Source organism: Balaenoptera borealis (genome assembly GCF_965194805.1).
Source record: "Balaenoptera borealis genome assembly, chromosome: 17".
NCBI classification, from domain to species: domain Eukaryota; kingdom Metazoa; phylum Chordata; class Mammalia; order Artiodactyla; family Balaenopteridae; genus Balaenoptera; species Balaenoptera borealis.
In genome coordinates, this window is record NC_138876.1 from 35139813 (window position 1) to 35163830 (window position 24018).

General features: G+C 39.2%; 1 protein-coding gene and 1 long non-coding RNA gene across 4 annotated transcripts in view; one reads left to right on the top strand and one right to left on the bottom strand.

Annotated features, from left to right (window-relative positions):
* Positions 1–1659: 1659 nt before the first annotated feature.
* LOC309615178 overlaps positions 1660–24018 on the bottom strand; it is a 43342-nt gene continuing 20983 nt past the window's right edge. The window contains exon 2 of the long non-coding RNA XR_014236593.1: positions 1660–1866. This is a non-coding gene — a long non-coding RNA (uncharacterized lncRNA). The remainder of the gene's footprint in view (positions 1867–24018) is intronic.
* On the top strand, positions 5068–11957 carry ZNF706 (zinc finger protein 706). Of its 3 annotated transcripts, none has more exons than XM_082364525.1 (4): positions 5068–5165; positions 8684–8820; positions 10724–10831; positions 11653–11957. In XM_082364525.1, exons 2-3 carry the CDS (start codon positions 8686–8688, stop codon positions 10817–10819), a joined length of 231 nt encoding a protein of 76 aa, XP_082220651.1. In that variant the 5' UTR covers positions 5068–5165; positions 8684–8685; the 3' UTR covers positions 10820–10831; positions 11653–11957. The 3 variants fall into 3 exon arrangements, with proteins under 3 accessions (XP_082220651.1, XP_082220649.1, XP_082220650.1); XM_082364523.1 differs by lacking the exon at positions 5068–5165 and adding an exon at positions 5174–5388; XM_082364524.1 differs by lacking the exon at positions 5068–5165 and adding an exon at positions 5444–5764.

Here is a 24018-nt window from a genome sequence, read left to right on the forward strand (position 1 = left end):
TTTGTATATCTTCTTTGCAGAAATACCTAATCAGATCTGTTGCCCATTTTTTAACTGGGTTATGTCTTTTGTCATCAATGCTTTAAGTGTCATAGCTAAGAAGGTTTTGCTTAACCCAAGATCATGCAGGTTTACTCCTATATTTTCTTCTAAGAATTTTATAGTTTTAGCGTATACAGTTAGGTTTATGATCCATTTTTGATTATTTTTGTATATGGTGCAAGGTAGGGGTCCAATTTCATTATTTGCATTTGAATATCCAGTTGTCCCAGCACCGTTTATTGAAAGGACTGTTCCTTTCTTCATTGAATTTTCTTGGCCCCTATTTTGAAATCAATGTGAAGATTTACTTCTGGATTTTCAATTCTATCCCACTGATTTATATGTCTATTCTTATGCCTGTACCAGAGTCTTGATTACTGTAGCTTTGTAGCAAGTTTTGAAATTGGGAAGTGTAAGCCCTCCAACTTTGTTCCTCTTTTCAACATTGTTTTGGCTCTTCTGGTGTGAGGAAGAACACTCCTGTGTGTGTCCTCTACTCTCAATACTTACTTCACTACCCTACTTCACTGCTGATACCAGATATGTAGGTTGTCCAAACATCAAGAAATTTTGCAACACCAGGTAGGTGTCCTACAATGTACCTCAACTCTGACACTATCTACCTACAGATAGCATCCTATCCCACAGGTTAAGGATTTAGTCTTACAAGGATTTAGTCTTACAAGACTGCTACTTCTGATGCCAGTTCCACTTCAGATGCCAATTGCATGTCCAGGTTGTTACCTGCACTTCTGACTGATGGGCTATAAATCAGAAGTTCCCACGATCCACTCTGTAGCTTTGATTTAATTTGCTAGAGCAGCTCACAGAATTCAAAGAAACATTGACTTATGTTTAAACTGTTATTATAAAAGATGTTACATAGGACAGAGGGTGAGGTCCAGAAGGACTCTAGACACAGGAACCTCTGTCCCCATGGAACTGGGATGTGCTACCCTCCCAGCATGTGAAGGCCCCATTCACCAACCGGAGGGCTCATCAAATCTTGTTCAAGAGATTTCATAGAGCTTGATCTCCAGCCCTCTCCTCTTTACCTTCCCTGAGGTCAGTGGGTGGGGCTGAAAGTTCTAATCATTTCATACCTGGGTTTTTCTGGTGACCGGCCCCATCCTGAGGCCATCTATGGCCCCCAACCTAAATCATCTTATTAGCATAAATTCAGGGGTGCTCTAAAGGAGCTTCTTATAAATTACAAAAAACACTGCTATCATTCAAACATTCTGGGGGTTTTAGAAACTTTTTAGGAACGGGACAGGGAAAAAGACCAAATACATTTCTTACTATACCACATCTGGGTTCCTTAGAACTTCCAAATGAACTTCAGAATAACCTTGTTGATTTATGCAAAGACATCAGTTGAGATTTTGATAGGGAAGTGTGTTGAATATGCAGAGCATTTGGGGGACTATTGCCACCTTTATAATAAGTTTTTTGATCCGTGAACATGGAATGCCTTTCCATTTATTTATGTCTTCTTTAATATCTTTCAACAATGTTTTTTAGTGTTCAGAATGTAAGTTTTGCACTTCTTTTGGTAAGTTTACTTCTAAGTATTTTATTCTTCTTGATGCTATTCTAATACATCACATTATTATTATTTTTTTTAAATTTATTATTTATTTATTATTTTTATTTTTGGCTGTGTTGGGTCTTCGTTTCTGTGTGAGGGCTTTCTCCAGTTGCGGTGAGTGGGGGCCACTCTTCATCGCGGTGCGTGGGCCTCTCACTGTCACGGCCTCTCTTGTTGCGGAGCACAGGCTCCAGACACGCAGGCTCAGTAATTGTGGCTCACGGGCCCAGTTGCTCCGCGGCATGTGGGATCTTCCCAGACCAGGGCTTGAACCCGTGTCCCCTGCATTGGCAGGCAGATTCTCAACCACTGCGCCACCAGGGAAGCCCCATCACATTATTTTTCAACCTATTTTAACACCTCTGAAATTGTGATGTGTCTTACAATCAACAGTATTTTAGTATAATGCCTTCAACTGGAAGCAATTTTTTTATCTTGGTGGACATAAATGTGACTTACAATCAATAGCTTCTTAGATTCAATACCATATAGCACCAAATGTGAAATGTCTGTGAAACGTTGAAGTGGAAATGAAAAATAAGCATTTGGGTATATTAATTTGAATCAGAAGAGAGGTCTGAACTGGCGATAGGTCATATGAAGTTCATTATTTAAAGCCACAACTTTTCCCTTTGGGCTAAGAGGGTGGAGAAGACAAGAGAATCCACGTTGCAGCCCTGAGAAATCTCAACAAGTAGAAGTTGAGCAGAGGAAGAAGAGCCAGCAAAGGTAACATTTTTGTTTTGAGTCTATTATTGTCATTATTGCTGTTGTTATTATTTGTCACTAGATGGAAGGACCTATAGGGGCCGGAAATCGCCTCCTTTGCCTCCTTTGTTCTCCAATGAACCCTTGAGCTGAGCACTGCACTACTTTTTTTTTTTTTTCCACAATACGTGGCTTGTGGAATCTTAGTCCCCCGACCAAGGACTGAACCCAGGCTGGGCCCTCGGCAGTGAAAGCACCTAAACACTGGACCACCAGGGAATTCCCAGCACTTCACTACATATAGATATTAACCTACATGCCACAGATAAATCCATGTTTATCTGAGAAATAATATATTGACAAACCACCAGCTCTTTCACCCCTGAAAATCTGACATGAATACAAATAAATAAATAAGTCTTTCAGGTCTTCGGAGCAGCACTTTAACCTGATTGTGATTGGGATAGAAAATAGGCATGGGCCTACTGCATATTAACCTAGAGTAATTGTCTCAGGCAGAAGAGGAAAAACAGTCAGTAGAAGTACTGTAGCATTCACGATTAAAACCAGAACTATGTATAAAAATTTTTCCAACGAGTTCATATCCCATTTGCTGTCACATTTCTATAACATAAGTAGGACACCAGCTGGTAGTTATGCGAATTCATCTGCCTTTCATTTACTGTTTGTCACTTCACAGGTGTTGAATCTTATTCATTCCTCCTCTCATTTTTTTCCCTTTGTATTTTAAATGCCCTAACCATCATATAAAGTTACCGTAATACCATATCCTCTATTGTGGTTCTCCACCAGGAGAGATTTTGACCAAAGAGGACATTGGGCAATGTCTGGAGACATTTTCAGTTGTCACAACTGGAGATGAAGTGCTACTGACATCAAGAGGGTAGAAAGACAGGGATGTTGTTAAACATCTTACGGTCCCTAGGACAGCCCCCATAACAAAGAATTATCCAGCCCAAAATGTGATTAATACCAAGGTTCAGAAATTTTACCAATGGGGATAAGTTTATATGTACATGAACTTTTTAGGGGCAAAGTCCATAGCATTTACCAATTTCTTGAAAGTGGTAAACTCAAAAATTTAAGAAACACTGGTTTTAATGAATATTTCATCTAGGCCTTGGTAACAAGTGACATATTAACCCTATTTCACAACAGAAATCACCTTTCTAGTTAAAAAGACTTATCTCTGCCAATCAGATTTCCCTGTCCCTTTCTGTTGTCCAATCTCATTCATGGCTAGACAAACACAGCTCTTTGGATTTCCTGTCTTCAGGTTTTCCAAGTACCTCATCCACCTCCTATTAGCCAGGTTAATATAGTTATTATGGTTATGGTGACTACTAATAATTAAGCTATGGCTTCATGAAATGTCACCAGAAGTCCTGCTTTCTTTTCAATTCCTATCATGTTTCATACGCTGCTAAGCACTGGGTATATAGTAGTGAAAATGAGCTTACCTCAAAAAAAAAAAAAAAGAGCTTACAATTGAATACTGGAGAGATATTAATAAAATTTGAACATGTAACTTAAAACTGCAATACGGGAGGGCGTGAAAAGTGAAGGTGAGAGGAACTGAAATGAGGTTGAAAAGGAAGGACTGAACAACCAGCTCGTTGTCGTATGCCACCCAAATGCAATAAGCAGTTAACCCCTTCCTGGCTATTTTAAACAATTTTGTGATACACATATCCCAGTCCAGAAAACTTGCGATGTACTTATGTTCAACTAACATTTCCTGGGCACTGACAGCCCAATTTGGGAGAGCGGAGGCTATGGGTAAAGGTGGGACAGTCAAATGCAAGACCCTCCTTTGTTGTTTTATCTGTAGTTCTAATTACAAACCAATGTGTGCTGGGGGGCGGGGGGCGGGGGAAGGTGAAGAAAAAGCCGACGTCTAAACATGCTGCCCTTTCCAGATAAACATTTAATAATCGTTACAATCGCCATCGCTCTTGATTCAGATATTGGAAATTAGCTGTCGTGGCCTATAAATCAAGACCAAAAAACCCACAACTTAACCATTTCCCTAAGTGTTAACAACTCAGTATATTGTTAAGTAGTCAGCCTGAAACGGTCAGGGGGGCCTAGCCGGCAATTTTCAGTGAGACAGTCAGGCGTGAATCTTGAACTCACTAAAACCCCCAGAATGGTCAAATAACTGAGGTTTCCGTGGGAACGAGGTAAAGGGTAGGTGGTGAGAGAACAAAGGCGGCGCGTCCCAGTTCAGGGCCTCCCGGCCCGCCGGCCGCACTGGGGGCGGAAGCGGCGGTGTGCCCGGGTGGCGGGCTCCGGGGTCGGTGACCCACACCGCCGCGGCGCTGGCGCGCCTCTCCGGGACCCTCCCCAGGCCGGGGCATAGGAGGACGCCGCCGAGACTGGAGGCTCGTGAGAGGGGACGCAGGGGTCGAAGCCTGGCCTCCGCCCCAGTGAGTGAGCAAGCGACTTGTGAATCACACTGCGGACCGTCACCCGCCGGGACCGAGATCACGCGGCTCCCAGGGCCGGCTGAAGCCGCCCAGATGGAGCACGCAGGAGAAGGGGGGGGCGGTGCGCCGGGGACAGAGCGCGACGTCCCCTGCTGTTCCCGTCTCTGAGGGGCCGCCGTCCCCGCGAAGCCCCGCCCCCTCCCGCTTATGTAATAGGGGCGCGCTGCCATTGGCCCGCGCGACCGGAAGGGCGCAGGCGCGCAAGCGGGTGGGGGCGGAGGGAGGCCGCGGCAGGAAGGCCGGTGGGCGGGGGCTGCGCAGAGCAGGCTGCGCTGGGGCGACTGGGAGAGCTGTGCGGCGTGCGCGAGCACGAGGTGTAGTGGCCTCCCCCTAGGTTGAGGCGGCGGCGGGCGCGCGCGGCGGCGGGTGCGAGGCGCGGGCTGTTGTGCTCCCGGCTCTCCCCTTTCCCCTCCTTGGCGGGTGGAGGAGGCCGAAGCGGTACTGGGCGCGCTGCGCTCCCCTTCCTCTCTCTCCGGCCACCTCCCCCGGCCCTCTCGCGCTGCGCGGTTTCTCCGACGCAAGACTGTCCCGGCCCGGGTGAGCGGCTGTGGGGCGGTACTGACGCCGCAGGACTCCTGGGAGCCGGGTGGGGGCTCTGCCGGCGGGGTCGGCGGGGACCGTGGGGGGTCATCGCGGGTCGCGAGGGGCCGCCGGCCTGCCCCGCCTCCCTGGGGGCGGCCGAGCCCGTCCTGTCCCGGCGCGGGCCGCGGAAGGACGGGAAGCTCGGGCGCCTGCCAGGCCCTGCAGGTGGCCGCGTCGCAGGCCGGCCGCGGCGGCGGAGCGGTAACCCGCCGGCGACAGCAGCTGGTCGGTTTCTCGAGGCTGGGGCTCCCCGTGGCCGAAGGGGCCGGGTTTCGGGCAGCCGAGGCCTCCAGGAGGCGCGTCTCGGGCCGGGGTCCGTGAGGAGTGGCGGGTAGGTAGGGGTTGTGTGGCTCTGGGTGGCAGAAGAGAGGAGGGAGCTCTCCCAGGCGGGAGAGGCCGGTTTGGGAAGGAAGGCGCGCGGGGCTGCAGCTTGGGCTCAGCGAAGTGCTGGGTGAGATGGACCTCACCGCTGGTGCTTTCATCCTCTCTCCTCTCCAGAAGGGATGTATTTAAAAGGCTAGAGTCAGAATGTTGGTCACTGCTTGGGCCTCTTCGTTTTAGATACTTGTGAACAATGATCCAACTTCTTGGATCCAAAATCTTTTTCTCTCTTACTCGTTTGTTTTGGTTTTAAGAGGATCTTTGGGACAGTGCATACTTGTTGCCTCCTGTAAGAGCTCCTCATTTTGGAAGAACTCCTTATTCCCTCTACTGCTTCCCTCTTTGGAGCCCCCTCAGAAGACCATACAAAATAAGAGTTATATTAAAAGCCAGCTTTTAGGTACTTATAAAGGACTTCTTGCTCCTCGGTTTGTTGCATTTAGTCAAGGAGGAGAAGTTATGCTTGGTTACGCTTAGATCTTGTAGAAAACTCAGCTGGCTTGAGAGTAAGTCCTAAGTCGAGCTGTCCAAAAGCAGGTGGTTTGTTCGTTTGCATTTCTGCTTTCAGAAAGGAAATCAGTGCAGCGTGTTGCTAGAACTTAGGGGCCTATCTCAGGCGTTAAGACTGATTCAGTTTCCCTTACCTGGTGTTTTCTGTTTTAAAAATAAGAACAAGCAACCACAGTCTTCTATTTATTAAAACTTCTATGGCTTTTTGTTACTTTTGTTAGATGACAATGAAAATGGGTTAAATGTATTGCTAATGTTATATTTGAGGAGAAATGGTAACTGCAAAAGTTAAAAATAATATGTATCTAATGGCATTGCTTTCTACAGATCACTGCATGAAAATGTTATCAAAATAGCTAATAACTTCTAGATATCAAAGAAACCTCTAGAATTAGTAGCTTACCATTTTATAAGTTTTTTTTTCAATGTAAAACAATTAAGAGGTTACCCACACAGTGTATTAACATACGTAGCATAGCATACATCATGTGGAAGAGTTCAGATCTATGAGAGGACTGAAGTATTCTAACATAAGGTACTGATACTAAGACACTGAGACATTAAGAGTGCCATAAACATTAGGATGCATAAAGGTTGAATACCTATCATCCAAATAATACAGAAGTATCCAAATCTGTTTCCATGGGAATAGGTTTGTAAGCGTGCCATAAATATACTTAAAAAAAAATCATTTCATTCGGCTTGGAATTAATAAGAATTTGGTTTTTAAAAAATAACAAAAATGGTAGTCTTCAAGGGCTAAGACGTCTGGTAATATTTACCTTTATTTGGTGGGAATGGGGTTCTTATATTAGGCTAGCATACTAAACATTTTTGTAATTTGTTAAAATATTCAGCCAGCTTCCTAGAAAAGGATTGATCCTCCTTTATATTTTGACTTCTGGTTCAGTGTTCAGTGCTAGTGGGAACGTGTCCAATTGATGTGTTTATTTTTTCAGTTTCCCTTTTTCTTTTTGGGAGAAGCTCAGGTGTTTCAATGAAATGCTTTGACCTCATATCTGTTAACCAGTCAGAAAAAACTAGCACTATTTTCTGGTGAAGTTATAGATCCATTGTATGTTCATGTCCTGCAATGACTTAAAAGTTTAAAATTTAATTGCAGTGCTAGTCAAAACTATCCATAGGAATTCTCCTTAGATCCTATTTTAAAGTATTTAAAAAGCAGCTGGGGGAGGTCGGGAGGGAGATGCAAGAGGGAAGAGATATGGGAACATATGTATATGTATAACTGATTCACTTTGTTATAAAGCAGAAACTAACACACCATTGTAAAGCAATTATACTCCAATAAGGATGTTTTAAAAAAAAGCAGCTGAGACTCATTATATACCTTTTGTGAACAGATTTAACTTGTGTTGTCTTAAAGGAGTCTTTAATTTTAATGAAAAAGTAAAAGTAGTTCTTTTCCCTTAATTTTTAACCCATGTTCATTTCAGATCATCAGTAGTAAGAAGTGGTATCTTTCATTTTTGTAAAGGTACCCTTAATCTTATTTAATAATTTGTCCAGCAATCCTATGAATACCATTTTTTTTTTTTAAGAAAGAATAGCACAGTAGTTTCATGAAACCTAAGTATTTAAGAGAACGGTTTCCATTGCTCATATGAGCTCCTTTAGAGACATTAGATGACAGCTTTTATCTCTCTTAAAGTTGTAAGAATCTCAGGTCACACAGTGAGTACTGGAAGGGGAGAGAACCTTTGCGAAATGATCAGACAAATGATTGAGGAAGGGGCTAAACTGTTTCTGGTAAACTTTTGAAGATTACATATAAGAAAGTGTACAATTCTTAGGTGTATAGCTCAGTGAATTTTTACAAGTGAATACACCTGTATAACCATTACCTAGATCAAGACACAGAACATTATCAGTACCCCAAAAATCCCCCTCATGCCCTTTCTTCCCAGCGTTACTTCCTGGATTAGTTTTGCCTGTTTTGAACTTTATACAATATGTTCTTTGTATCTGGCTTCTTTTCTTAATGCTGAGATGTAACCATGTTGTTTAACAATAGTTTCTTCTCTGAGTGCTGCATAGTATTCCATTGTAGAAATCTGCTACAAGTTAATGTATCCATCTTACTATTAGTAGGCATTTGGATTGTTTCCAGTTTTAGAAACAGTGTACCTGCATTTCTGTTGACTATATACCAAGAGTGGAATTGTGAGATTATAGAGTAGAGGACTCGTTTTCTACAGTGGTTATATCAATTTATCCTCTAGTAACATTGTATATCCATACATTTTGATTGACAAGTGTTTTCTATAAAACAACTGTCAAACTCTGAGAGTGTTACCATACTTAGATTTCACTTTAATGCCTCAACATCTGTTTTTAGATATGGCTCGTGGACAGCAGAAGATTCAGTCTCAGCAGAAAAATGCCAAAAAGCAAGCTGGACAAAAGAAGAAACAAGGACATGATCAAAAGGCTGCTGCCAAAGCTGCCTTAATATATACCTGCACTGTCTGTAGGGTAAGGGGAATTGAAAGACATAGCTTTCTCGTGGACAGTCCTTTCATTAGAGATTGGTTTGTATAGGTTAAAATTTTGCAAACATGGTGAGATAAATGCTTTACTTGAAATAGGAGATTTGAGAGCTGGTTGTGTTAGGAACCCATCTTCATTCATCTGTTCAACAATTTTATATATGTACGTATATATTCATATACACACACATATATATGCTTTTTGTTGTTGTTGTTCGCGCCGTGCAGCATGCAGGGTCTTAGTTCCCTGACCAGGGATTGGACCTGTGCCCCCTGCAGTGGGAGCGTGCAGTCCTAGCCACTGGACCGCCAGGGGAGTCCCAACAATTACATTTTTTGGAGAGCTCCTTTGGCCAGGCTCTTGGTGTTAGTGAAAAGGAGTGAACAAAGCGAAATCCGTTTCCTCATGGAGAATAAAGATGTCTTCTTAAGGGCAAATAATACACTTTGAACTTTAAAAAAGGTCAGATTTACATTCTTAATTTAGAGCTATGTAATATACCTCTGGTTATATAATAGGTTTTTTTTTTTCTTCGCTAAATTCATAGTTATGATGTCTGCAAAACTAGAGTATATTCACATTGAGGGCTTTTACTAGAATTAATGTGTTTTATTAGATTTGAAGAATCATCATAACAGCTGCTATTGAGTGCTTACCAGGTGCCAGACACTGATCGAAGTGTTTTACATGCATGAGCCCATTAATTCACATAACAACCCTATGGCATAAAGTACTTTTATTCTCATTTTACAGGAGAGTAAATTGAGTCATGGGGACTAAATAACTTGTGCAGGGTCACCCAGCTAGTATGCAGAAGAGCTGGGATCTAAACCCAGAAAGTCCAGCTCCAGAGCCCACCTTTTAGACCACTATACCACACTGCCTCAAAGAAGTTTTTCTCAAATTCCAAGCCAGGGTCTCTTTTTTTGCCTGTTTGTTCAAGCTCACTACCCTTGAATTTAGTGAATAAAAGTGCCAAAGGAAAAGTGCATAGTGAGGTCGGTCCAGTTACAACAAACTTTTTTTGTTCCCCCCAAAGCCCTATGCCTAGGTAGAATTGGTAGTATGGATGGGAAGGGATCTTGATAAGACTTGATTCCTGGACTAAAGTTTATCATTTATTGAAGTCATTACTGATGAAATAGAAGTTCCTAATTACATAAAAGTTCTCATTAATCTAAGAGAGGAAATCTATTACATTAAATAACCTGTTCATAGTGAGCTTTGATATACTCAAAATAATGAAATTGAGCAGCTTCAGATTCTGTTTGGAAAGAGGCAAGGTAAAAGTAAATTTCACTAAATTACTAATGAAGAAATACCTTGACCTAAAGGTGTTAGAGTAGCTCATATATTTAAAAACTCAAAACAGCAAAAAATGTTTATTTCATGTTTTGTCTAATGTAATGTGCTAAAGAGTAATTGAAGGTCCTTGCCCAGGTAAGTCAGTATAGTGTAGTATTTGAGATCTGAAGTACCTAGTACTAGGTTAAACATAGGTATTGGACAAATTAATCTCTAGGTTTTAAGTTTCCTTAGCACATAAAATGAGGATAGTAGGACCTGATTTAAGATTACTGGAAGGTTCTATGAGAATTTTGGTAACATGCTTAACATAATGTGTTCGGTAAATGTTACTTATTGTTTACTGTTAATCAGATAAGAATACTTCATTCTGTGTGACCCTTTATATGTGAAATGTGGGAATATGCTAGGAATTTCTTTGTTACGGGGTCCTTTTTCATATGCCAGCCGTTAAGTTATAGGAATTTAAAAGTGTTTTGCAATAGTTGTCGATCGTGAGTAGGCTCAGGATTTTAAAAGTTAGCACATTTTTATTTCATGAATCAGGTGTAACTCTTCTTTTTTGCACAATTTTTTAAATTAGACACAAATGCCAGACCCTAAGACCTTCAAGCAGCACTTTGAGAGCAAGCATCCTAAGACTCCACTTCCTCCAGAATTAGCTGATGTTCAGGCATAAAGTTGTTTACAGGTAATTGACCTTTTCTTCTTTTCATTCGTTAATGGCAGGGCTGTATACAAGAGCAGAATTATCTTCTGTAATTGTAAAATTGATTTCTGTCTTCTAGCTGAGACTTCATTACTGCCCCCTTTTAAGTTAATGTTTAACTTTACAATTGTTAAAAGTCCATTTTCCCAGACCATATCCTTTCAATGCCTTTGAAACATCCACGTTTTCAACCACGGTAGCCAAAAATGGCATGAGGTGATGCTGGCCAACTCTGGTCCAAGAATGGAAGAAAGTTTTCAGTTTAGAGAAAATAACTATTGTAAAGGTATTTGAGAGTCTTGCTCCCAGAAATGATGCAGACCAAAATTTATGAGTGCTTTTTTGCAGGTATTTTACTTAGAATGCTTAGCAGAGCTTCTAAGTACATTAAAATATAAGGCAAAATGTAGGCATTCACTGTATAAACTAGGTAGTTGCTTGAAAATAATCAGTTCATACTTTGTGTGGTTGGATTTTTTTTCTAAATGGTGGTGATGGTATATGCATGAGTATTATTTTCAAAGTAAGTTCATCAAAGATCTGTTTATAAAAATTTAGCTGACAGATCTATCAGACTAACTTCGTAGCTTAGGCATGTTGTGCTTTTTTTTTTTTTGAATTTTATTTATTTTTTTATGCAGCAGGTTCTTATTAGTTATCTATTTTGTACATGTTAGTGTATATATGTCAATCCCAATCTCCCAATTCATCCTGTGCTTTTTTTTTTAAAGACATTTGAAATGCATATAAATCACATTTGTGTAATGCTTACGTTCACTGAAAATCTTGCTTATGTTTTGTAGGTGAATTCGTGACACCTTTGACTCTTCTCCTGTCTCAGACCTTAGGTAACAAACCTGCAGCTGCTTTTCTAACAAACTGTTGATCAGCAAAAATAAAGGGGCTACAGAAACACTCATTTTTATGCTGTTCCCTTTTGGGCTTCATGCAAAGACAATTCTGTGTAAATGTACAGTTGACTCTGATTTGGAAATCTGAAAATCAGTCCATCCTTGTTATAAAAAATTTTTTTACAATTGTAATTATATTGATGTTCATATTGTATAAAATAACTCATTTAATAAAGTAGTACTTTGATTTTACAACATCACAGGATAAATGGTTCTAGAAATTCTGTTCTAACTTTCTACATTATTTGCCTTATAAAAATCGAATGAATTCATCAGCTAGAATTGCAAGCGCAATTCCTATCTCCCTTTCTAAGTTCAGGGGCATGTTCATAGTTAAACTAGAGCAGACTCATTCATTAAATTTGTGCACACGATTTTATTGGCAGCTGCTGACCTAGGTGAAGAATGACTTACCAGCTGCCTTAGTATATTGCAATCATGTGTCATTTTCCCCTCTGATTGTTTCTTGTGATTGAGGTTGGAATATTTAAACTTGCTGTGTGACCTGGCTATACCTGCCAGCCAGGTATAACTTGTAGATAACTGATAAATTCCTTAAAGTGGTTGGATTGTCAGTCAGCCCGTCTGAAAAATTAGGTTTTGAAGTATATGCCACAATGAAGTAATCAGCCTACTGTTCAATACAAAATATGATGGAACATATGTGAACTGGTAAAGATCTATCTTTTATAAATTATACTTGATTCTTTGAAAATTGTTCAAGTTCTTTCATTTGAAATTGAAACTCATAATTTTCGAAGGAGTTTTTGGAAGTTAATAACAATTTGGCCAGTTTATGAATGGATTTTGCATTAACAGAAAGATTGGAATGGCTTGGGACTGGGTTAATTCCCAGAACCTTCTCCTTCCTTTCCTTTTTAAGTGAGTAGTTGATTTTTACTTTGTTCTGGTTCCTAAAATCAAAGGCTGTGTACAGTATGACTTACGTCTGAACTAGAAAAATATTAAAATAGGCCAATATCCACATTTTTTTGGCTCTAAGGATGGGGAAGTGGGTTGGTTCCGATGAATGAGGTAAATCCTACCCAGTTAAAACAGACTAATTTAGTTTTCTTCTAATTTGCTTTTGCCAACTGTTAATACAAGTGAAACCGCTGTAACTCAGTTTAAATTTTAAAGTTGATAGAATAGGAAGAACACTCAAATATTTACTGGTAATTGCTTAGAGCCGCAAATCTGATCCTGTGGATTACAAAATGCATTCCCTCCTTCTGCTGTAACTCGTCACTGCATTTGTTTTGTAGCTGTACATACTCTGCCCACCTTGTTTGTCTTCACTGTAAGTTTAAAATAAGATATTTCCAAGGAAGAGCTTCAGTGGTGATAGTTTCTTAGTAACTCCTATTCTTATACTCTTACTTTAAAATAGTCATTTTTTTCACGTATTTGATTTTCTCAGTTTCAGATTTATTATTTGTTAATTCCCAATATGTTGGTTACCAGAACATTAGAGTTGGCCTAATTGCTTATAGTGGTTATTAACAGAAGTTCTGGTTAAATTACAATTTAAAAGTTTTTAAAAGTGCTTTGAGCATATGTATGTTTATGTTAGTAACAAATCATTTAAAAACCTTTCACAAGTTTTGGTTTAATTTTTTTTTTCCATTTGTTTTACTGACTAATTCAGAATAAAAGCTTTATGTTCTTGTATTTAACCCTTTTTCTATAAGCAGCTGAGGACACCATATTTAACTTTAGATCTCAGTGATAGGGAGATGGCTGCATTGATATAGCATAAGACATTAATTCTTATACTTCATGTGAGGATTATTAGTGCAGTCCCCTTTTTTTGTGTTTGGCTTAAATCGGCTGTAAGGGGAAGATTACAATTTTTAAACATCCTCATTATTTAATTTGAAGATTCTTTAACAGATCACAGCAAAGTTCATTATAAAACTGTTATGGTGTCTTCAAAGACTTGATCAAATACACAGAATTGCTCCTTTTGTATTCTGTATTGCCATTAGTTGCCAAAAGGAATGGGGTTAAGATTAAACTTGTTTCCATTCTCCTTCGTATGCATCTACATCCCCATGTTTAACTGACACACTGGGGGCTCAGTTGTGTGCTGTAATGTCTTATTAAAGAAGATATTAAAGAAAACTAAATTAGTCTAATTTCTTCTACATTTTAGGAGATTTTTATATTGCCTTTTCCCATTTTTTTTTTTAAACTTTTCAATTTAGAATTGTCTCTTGAGTGTAGAATTTGGTAGTTCTAAGGGTGGCAAGAGATTTCTTTCATTTCCCAAGGTTTTCCCTTTAGTCTATCTGTTTGAGATCTATAAAATATTCTTAAGAATAAAAGGAAAAATGTTGCTTAGAACCTTGCTATATTAAATAAGTGTAAGCTGTTGGAAGGGGGAAGTAATTAGCTATTAATATAAAAATAATACTAAAACAAAAAATGCTTAGATCAGTTAATTGAATTGAATGGATGGATAAGTCCTTAAAGACATTGACTCAGATTTGAGATAACACTTTTGGTTTTATATTAAGATATTGTATAGCTAATTAATCATATCATACTGGGATGTATGTAGCATGAATAAGATAGGCTTTACCAACATTATTATTTTACCCCCCAAAACCTTTGTTTTTCATTTTTTAAATATGTGGAATATACTGTACCTGTTTTAAAATGTGGTTAATGTAGAGGCCTTTTTCTATAATACAGTGATCGATCACAGTCCAAACTATAACTGAAATATATTTAAACTTATGAATCTGCATTAATTCATTTGTGCTAGAATTTTCGTTTTGGGGGTAGTTTTTGGTCTGGTTTAGTTTTGGTCACAGATAATATACTTTTTAGAGTGTATTGCAATGAAGATCAACACTAGGGGGTTGTGTTTACTGTGACTTTACATTCTGAGATCTTTCAGGCTAGCTTAATTTTATCTGTTAAAGTTTCAGAAAAATCTTAAGTGCTCCCAATGTGAAGATTTAATAAAACATCTGTCTGCTTGGCTGAGAAAATAGATGTTTTATTAATGAAAGTACAACCTGTCTTTATTAATTGTGGATTACCATATTAAACTGAAAATTAAATATCTTCTATTTTAAATGTTCTTTGGCTAAGCTGTTTACTAAGTTACCATCTTTTTGGAGTTTTTTTGTTTGTTTTTGTTTTTGAACAGCCATTCTTTAGCTCCAGTTTTTTTGTGTGTAATGTGGCTGCAAATTTAAAATCTGCACATATACAGACAGACTTCAGTCATTTATTTATAGCCATATGAGCATATCTATATTGTGAAGTAATTATGTTAAAAATCATATTCCTTTCTAATCATTTTTTAATTTATGAGCATCATTGTTTCTTTGCATGATATTAATACTAATGGCTTAGGATTTTGTAGACATAAGCACCTCACTTTATCACTACCTTCTGCCTTGTAAAATTCAGAATGGGACTTGCATTTTGGATTCTATTTTATTAAAATTTTAATTAGAAAATAGGCCATCATAATATTTCCTCTATAACGATGTAACAATGTTTCTCATAATGAGGTCTATAGCTAAGGTGACCATACATCCTGGTTTGCCAAAGACCACCTTGGCTTAAATATTGATTTAATATTAATTGATATTTAATATCAAAGTAATGTTATTTATAAGGTATCTCATAAATCTTAATATTGCCCCTTTTTACTCACACGCGTCATCAGTTTATAAGGTCACCTGTGTAGAACAGCTGAAGTCATACTTTGGCCACACCGCACGGTTTGCGGGATCTTAGTTCCCTGACCAGGGATTGAACCCAGGCCCACTGCAGTAAAAGCACCAAGTGCTAACCACTGGACTGCCAGGGAAATCCCTGAAGTGCTTTTCTAAACGTAGGTTTTTTAAGAAAACTATGATACCCAGAAATCCTTACTCATTAAATGGGAATATAGCGTACTGGCAAGGTTTGTCTTTTAAAGGCCTTGAATCTATTTTATTTAATTTTTTAAAAATATATCCTACCAAGACTTAAACATCTGGTAAAATTAACTAGATTTTAAAACTGTGAAATGCCTTATTTACAAACATTCATATAAACTTTATGTTGTTTGTACCATGTTGTTCAGACTTTTGTCTCCTGATCATCCTTTCATCCAAAGGACTTAGGATAATTGCCAGTTGGGATTAGAGGTGCTGCCTGTTAGTATAGAACACTTTTACTGAGGAAGAAAGGGAAGTCTGCAGCATTGGCTGCAAGTTAGACATCCTCTAGGCTAACAGTATTGAAAACTTAGGGCAAATCTTTTGATTTGATACAGGATGCTTCTACATATTATTTGATCTGGATCTCTGCAATTTTCTGTTTTATAAACTCTTATAGGCATACAGAGAAGTTGTAAAGATAGTACAAGGGAGTTCTTGTATCCCCTCACCCAATTTCAGTTGACCCTAATGTTATAATCTTACATTATTTTGTTTGTCAAAACTAAGGAACCATCATTGGTCTGTTACCATCAACTCCAGTTTATCTATGATATCCTTTGTGTTCCAAGATCCAGTCCAGAACGTCATATTGTATTTAGTTATCATTTCTTCTTGGTCTCTTGTGGTCTGTGTTTCTCAGTCTTCACTTTATTCTTTACGACCGTCACAATTTTGAGATGCATGGAAGTATGTTGTAGAATGTCTTCCAATTTGGATTTGTCTGATGTTTTTCTCACGGTTACATTGGGGTAGCAGGTTTTTGGAAAGAAGACCACAAAGGTGAAGTGCCTTTCTTATCATCTTGGGGATGGATGATCCCCACATGACATCACTAGTGATGTTAGCCTCTGTCACTTGGTTAAGGTGCTGTCTGTCAGGTTTCTCCAATGGAAAGTTACTATTTTTTTCTTTCCATATGCTATCTTTTCAAAGTAAGTCCAGCGCTTACTCAAGGGGAGTAAGGATTTAGCTCCACCTGCTGGAGGGGAAAATATGTATATAATTTGGAATTCTTCCATAAGGAAGATTTGTTTCTTCTCCACGTTTATTTATTGAATCACTTATTTATACCCATGTGGACTCATAATCCAATAGTCTTATTTATTTTTTTATTTAAAAATTTATTTACTTATTTATTTTGGCTGCGTTGGGTCTTCGTTGCTGCACGCAGGCTTTCTTTAGTTGCCGCGAGCGGGGGCTGCTCTTTGTTGCGATGCGTGGGCTTCTTATTGTGGTGGCTTCTCTTGTTGCGGAGCATGGGCTCTAGGCACGCAGGCTTCAGTAGTTGTGGCATGTGGGCTCAGTAGTTGTGGTGCATGGGCTTAGTTGCTCCGCGGCATGTGAGATCTTCCTGGACCAGGGCTCGAACCTGTGTCCCCTGCATTGGCAGGTGGATTTTTAACCACTGCGCCACCAGGAAAGTCCAGTACTCTTATTTATTTTGTTATTCAGTTTATTCTGGCTTTGGCCATTGGGAGCTCTTTCAGATTGGCTCACACGTCCCTTTGACATGACCCATCCCTTTTTGAGCATTTCCTTATTACTACAAGAAGCTCCTGGCTAATCTTTTATGTCCCCTGCCCCAGCTCTGGAATGAACTATTTCTCCAGAGAGACCTGATTGGAGAATGGTATTTTTTTATTAGAGAATGATATTTAGAAACCAAGATCTGGACACTGGGTATGAGGGTTTTTTTGTTTTGTTGTTTTTAATTGTGAATGTTGAACTTTTTCCCACCATTAACTAATATATCTGTGTGTTGTGGGGAAGAAAAGTATCATTCTCCCAGATCTTTAGGTGGTGGACTCTGAGTGAGTACTTTTCTGCCCATCATTATTGAAGTGTTCTCTTTTTAAAAGTTCTTTTGTCATTAAAAAATTTTTTTTGTTTCTGTTTTTTTAAAGCATTCTAAGTTACCAACATATTTGTTGAGAATAATATATGTGAAGTTGCTTTATAAGCTAAAGCATTATATAAAAGCAATTTATTATTATAAAAAATATAACAAAGGTCCCTAATCTTTAGAAATTACAATGCATTTTAGGAGATAGCATTTATTTACATAATTTTAGGCTATAGGGTTAAGTGCTTCTTGTGTTTTATAGGCAATAACTTCTACAGGAATGTATAGGAAGGAGATGATGTGTGGGTTGGAGAGGCTGGTCTGTGCCTGGAAGGATGGGGAGTCACTGGGGAGGAGGAGGAGTGAATAAGGGAAGCAAAGTGAGGGTGGCTGAGTGAGCAGAAGCTCAGGCAAGTACATAAAGTTTCTTTGAGAGAAAGTGAGTAGGCCAACCAGAGCATAAGGCTTGTGAATGAGAGCCTTTGAGCCCATGGGTGAGAGCGGGGAGCAGGCATTAGAATGGGACTGGATTGTGCGATGTGCGCACCCTGCAGTGAATAGTTCATATTACTGACAACACCGTGGAGATACTTTCCGGGTTTGGGGACAGGGGAGTGGCATGTTATTAGGTTATTAGGAGGATTAATATTTAACAGTGAGATATGCTGTTGGTACTGTTTTGATAGAGATCTTTTTTACAACCTCTTGCACTTTCCTTGTCCATAATTTAACTTTGGATCATTCAAGGTCATTAAGAATGCAGATTTACAGGTAGAAGTTTGCTCTGCTGTAGTGCAGTGGTACTGCTAGGACCCAAAGAGCTGTGTTTAGGGATGTTTGCCTGTGCTCTAAGTGGTCCCAGACTATACACAGTATGTTTCTTTGTGATATTTGTTGTCTACTTCATTATAAAAGTGATACATTTTTATTATATATTGAATTCTAGAGAATATATTAAAGTTGAATTTTAAAACTTCACCATGACAGAAACTTTTTGGTGCATATTCTCTCTCTCACATACACACACGTGTGCATATGCATACATGCAAATGTATTTTTTAAGTTAATGCATACTTTCATGTCATTTTTTGCACATTATGTTTTTGTACTTTGCCATTTCACATTATAACAAGTGGAGTTTTTTTTTTCATGTTATAAACTTTGTGTAAGTGAATTTTTGTGGCTGTATAATGATCCATTGCATAAATTTGCTATACGTTTTTGTGTTGTTTAACAATTCCCCTGTTGTTGATCATTTAGGTTTTCTCAAATTTACGCAGAAGGCTTTATTTCCGTTTAGAATTAAGCGTCATAAACTTTAAAGTTCTTGCAAGGAGATAGGGGATGAGATTCTGAAGAATGTGTAGTAGTTTATTAAAATAGAAGATGAGAGAGAACCTGAGTTGAAGGCTGGATAGTATAGGGGAGGAGGTTACACTTGACCTTGAATATTTTTGCATCACCTTCATTTGAATACTAGCACTTTTCCATGAATTTGGTAGCTTAAGCATGGCGTATTTCCTTAATTTCTAGTGGAGCTTGAACATCTTAATTTGTTAACTGTTTATAGTTCCTATTTTTGTGAATTGTCCATTGCCAGTTTATTTGTTGGGGTCCTCTAACTACATTCAGTCTGCTATCCACAGTAAACTAAGAAGAACTGGAACTTGCCAGGGGACAATAGACAGCTAGGGTTGTGAAACCCATAACTTATTTTACACAAGGTACAAAAATTATAGGACCTGTCTACACTACTTGCTGGACGTCTTAACAGATAAAGTATAAAACCACGGTTTGCATTTAAGGCATATTTTCTATTCGGGGCTGATGAAAGTTGCTTTTGATTTATTGATACCTGCCTGTTAATGAAGAAATAGGACAGTAATTTTTAGTATGTTAAGTCGGTTCAAGTTACAGTAACAAAATAGCCTTTCGTGTTTCTAGATCTCTAGATTTCTCATCATTTAAGTTCTGTTATTTCATAATTCCATATATGGATTTTCATAGTAACAAAATAGACTGTATTTAACCCTTGCTTTGAATAGCCAGGAGTATTTCTGATAGGAACAGAGTTCCTTCCTAAATAGGAGATTATCTAAAGCTGTAGTTAAATAACCCAGTAAGAAAAAGGTCAACATCTAGGTTCACATAGCTCTGCTTTTCCTTAGCTGAGTGAACTCGGACAGGTTACTTCACCTTTCTGAGCTACGGTATCTTCAGTCCCCTTATAAAATGCAGAAACTAATACTTACCTCAAAGGATTGTTCTGACTTAAGGAGTAAATGACATCCTGAGTATGAGTACCTGCCCAGTTATTGGTGCTCAGTAACTGTTAGCTTTCCTCCCACTCTCTTCCTTTCCCCTGCGCTTCTACGGAAATGTAGTATTCAGTACATAATGTGTCTCACACATACCCTTCTTATTTTGTGCCTGTTTCTGCTTGTGCTTTTTCTAACTGAAATGCTTTCTCTTCTCTCCATCTAAGCCCAGTCTCTTCATGTGGATTTAATACCATCCCTTCCTCTGTACTCAACTCAAATGCTGATTTTTTTTTTCTTGAAGGTCAGCATTTTAAAAAATGTACTAAGTGTGGGAAAGAGGAGTACACAATAAACATGAAACATGACTGCAAACTGTTAAAAATAGTGTCAGGAGACTAAATTTTAGAAGGGCAAAGTTCCTGAGTTAAACAGCGATAACAAGGAATGGGTGTTGGGTAGCGCTGCCTTAGCAAGTCCTATTTATGTGCCATGTATTTTGTAAAAGTCTCACTGTAAAAATGAAACAAACCCCATATGATGAAATCCCAAAGGGACACATGGGCTCATTGAGTTTTCACTTGGCCTTGATTAATTACAACTCAGAAAGCTATAAGAATTTGTAGAACTTGACATTGTTGAATCTGAACTACTGTCATTCTAGGAAAGTGATACAGATGAGAAGCTACCCAGAAGGCTAGAGATAGGTAATTTGTGTCTTGATTTTCAAAAAGCACAGAAGAGAATATTAAAGGATGTGCAGGATTGTAAATGTGCTCTTAATCTCTAGGTAAATACATACATTATCTTTTTACCGTGAACCGCCCTTTTCCTCACGTGAACTAATTCCATGTGTAGTTCCAGCCACACCCCCTTCCTCTGGAGCTGTTAGGGGTCCCCCTTGCCCACCAGGTGCACACACAAGCCTTGGCTGTGACTGAGTCCCCCACATCTGGCCCCAGCGTGTGCTTAGCAGCCAGCGTCTTCCACTGCCGTATTTGATCCCATGCTCCTGCTACAGTGAATTGCTTGCTGTTCCTGAGTAACTCTCACTACCCCTTTCTTGCCTCCACACAGTTTTTCTGCCTCTTAATTAGAGTGCCACCTTTCTTCTCTTCTGTTCCTTTGAGGCCTGTCTCTAACTTTTCCTGACACTCTCCAGTTCTAACTCTCATAGCCACTTGGAGTAGCCTTTTTTCAGCATTATTTGTACCATTCTTTTAGGATCCTTAAGAAAAGGAATCAGCTTATTTTTGTACCTACTTGAATGTTTGTGGCAGAGCATGCAACTGTTTTCACATGGAGCTTTCCGTAAATTGCAAGAAACCATTCTCATTGCTTTTGTGGGTTATTTTTTTTAAAAACTTTTTTGGATTTACTTTTTTAGGTAACTTAAGCCATAAAGAGTGCTTGTTACAGGCAATGCTGTACATGTAGAATACTTTATAGTTTGAAAAATATTTGTCCTTTTATGAGATGCATTTAAAAGTACACTTGAAGAAATCAAGGGACAGCTTGATAATATATCTTAATTTCAGCAAGGCAGAGTAATTTATTGTAATCGTGATAGCAAGATTTCATATAGGCAATAGTACATTTGAGTGGACTTAAACTAATTTTGAACTTCTATTTTGATGTGTTTAATAGTTATTTGTCAACATGTCAAGTTCCATAAAGCTGTGTCCTGTCCAGTTTAAACTCTGTGTGTGTGTGTGTGTGTGTGTGTGTGTGTGTGTGTGCGCGCACACATATGCGCATGCGCATGTGATCAGTTTACGGGGGACACAAAGTATGGAGGGAAGCTAAAAGAGAATTACAATTCAGAAAGATTTTGGGCTGAAACACAAGTAAAACCAACAAGAAACAGTTTAGGTGGGAGAAATGTAAATCTAGTTAGGATTTATAGAAATTGCATTTGCAAGTCCAAAATATGGACAGGAATCCGTCTTGGCATTTTTTCATGTGAGAGCCAATGTGTTAGTTTATTGCAGGCTTTTTATGGGTCAAGCATGATTTCTCTGCTGTAAAAGGTGGGAATGCAACCTTGGTTTAGAACGCATTAATCACACAAAGCCATCTTCATTCATTGATTGCCAGTTCTCATTTGCAACTGGTGTTTGATTTTGGGTGTCTTTGTTGTTTTTTTGTTTTGTTTTGTTTTAAATTAATTAATTAATTAATTAATTTTTGGCTGTGTTGGGTCTTCGTTTCTGTGCGAGGGCTTTCTCTAGTTGCGGCGAGCGGGGGCCACTCCTCATCGCGGTGCGTGGGCCTCTCACTATCGCGGCCTCTCTTGTTGCAGAGCACAGGCTCCAGACGCGCAGGCTCAGTAGTTGTGGCTCACGGGCCCAGTTGCTCCGTGGCCTGTGGGATCTTCCCAGACCAGGGCTCGAACCTGTGTCCCCTGCATTGGCAGGCAGATTCTCAAGCACTGTGCCACCAGGGAAGCCCTCTTTGTTGTTTTAAGTGAAACATTACTTAGCTAGATTCCATTCAAAGGAGGAGGAGGCCGAGGATGGTGAGTAGACGGTAGCCCGTGTTAGCAGCTTTCCAGGCGTCTCCCTTGCAGTGTTTTGCTGTCCTAGGGGGCAGATCTGAAGCCATGAGTGGAGATGACCTCACTGTAAGAAGAATCATTACAATGCCTGGATCTATCCAGTAGCAGAATGGCTTACCTAGTGGAATGAGCATCTCTTCCCCAAAGTTCTTAGCAAAGGTGTTGCTGATCATGTCTGGGACAGTGCAGCCGGATTTTCTAGTACTTGGCAGGAGGTAAAGTAGATAGGCTCTGAGATCTCTTCTTACTCAGCAATTCTGTGATATCAGGTAATTCACAGTGCTGGAGGCGCTTGGATTGTTCTGTATTTCAATCCAGTTTTATCAAAAGGAAAATAGAAAAAGTAGTGGGAAGAACTGATCTTATTATTTTAACATATAAACTGATCTTTATTTTTTCTCATCTTTCTCAGTTGCTTATAAATTTTAAATGGGAATATTGAGTGAGGATAGGAGACAGGATGCCTTCATCACATTTGGATTTGAGATATGCATCTGACAGCAGGGTGTATTTATGGTCAGTATTTTAATAGGCCCTTAGATGTCAAACTTAGTTTAGAGGTGCTTCCTTTTATCACCTGGCAAATGGTATTGTAATAATATAAATATAGTGTGTCAAGACCATTCTTGATGTCAGTGGACTCCATACTTAAATAACAAGTTCTGTCAGTAAAAAAAATTCTATACACTACTAATGTATTTATAAATCATATGCATGTACTTTTGTTGTAATTATAAAGCCTTCACAAAAAGACATTAAAATAGGATAATATGAAAAAAAATTCTAATATATTCTTTCCACATCCCAGTAGATCATCTTGCATTAGCACCTGAAACATACGTACCTCACTTTGGAAACCATTGCTCTTTGGAATAGAACTTGGGATCTTGGTTTCCCTTTTGTTTTTAAGCTGAAGAGTTTCTAGCAACTTACAGGTGCATAGATCTATGTAAATTAATAAAAGGATATGAAATGTAAGAAGGGTCCATGCTGTGTATAAAATGTTTTGCAAAGCATGTGAAGAATGTAAGATGCATGCCCTTGAAAAGTAGACTGGTACGGGGCGGGTGGCAGCTGTTTTTGAGTATTTAGCACATGTAGTTTTGAACATGATGCTGGGACTTAAGAGAAGTCAGGACTGAAGAGAGATTTGCACTAATATGCATAAGGTGAGCTTTGAAACCTAGAAATAGATGATATCTGTAAGGCAATATATAATCAAAAGAACAAGCAGCTCAGTATAAAACTTTGGAAAGCCCTCACTTTTAGAGGATGGGTAGAGAAGGAGCTAGGAACCGTAACTGAAAGAGCATTCGAAGGGGTAGGAGGGGTACCAGGATATACAGGCCCGCAGAAGCAAAGAGTGAGCAAAAAAAAAGCTGGGTAGTCAGGGCTGTGAACTACCATTCACTCAGTGAGTGCCACTTTGTGCCAGTGTGGATTAAACACACTCTTAACAGCAGGGTTCATCCTCCAGATGTTCTCCTGAGGTCAAGGGAGTGTGGTTTCAGGAAACTAGAAGGGATGGAAGCTGAGTGGCAAGGAAGGAGCAGGTGTAGACCACTGACTGGAAAAGCAAGGCAGTGTCACATGGCAGATATCTATCCACGCCATCAAGGCCTTTTTCCGAGAGACCTAAAGCACTGATGGCCG

Coding starts and splice junctions, on each gene's coding strand:
- ZNF706 (XM_082364525.1), top strand. CDS start 8,686: ATGGCTCGTGGACAGCAGAAGATTCAGTCTCAGCAGAAAAATGCCAAA. Junction 8,821..10,723: donor ATACCTGCACTGTCTGTAGG/GTAAGGGGAATT, acceptor TTTTTAAATTAG/ACACAAATGCCAGACCCTAA.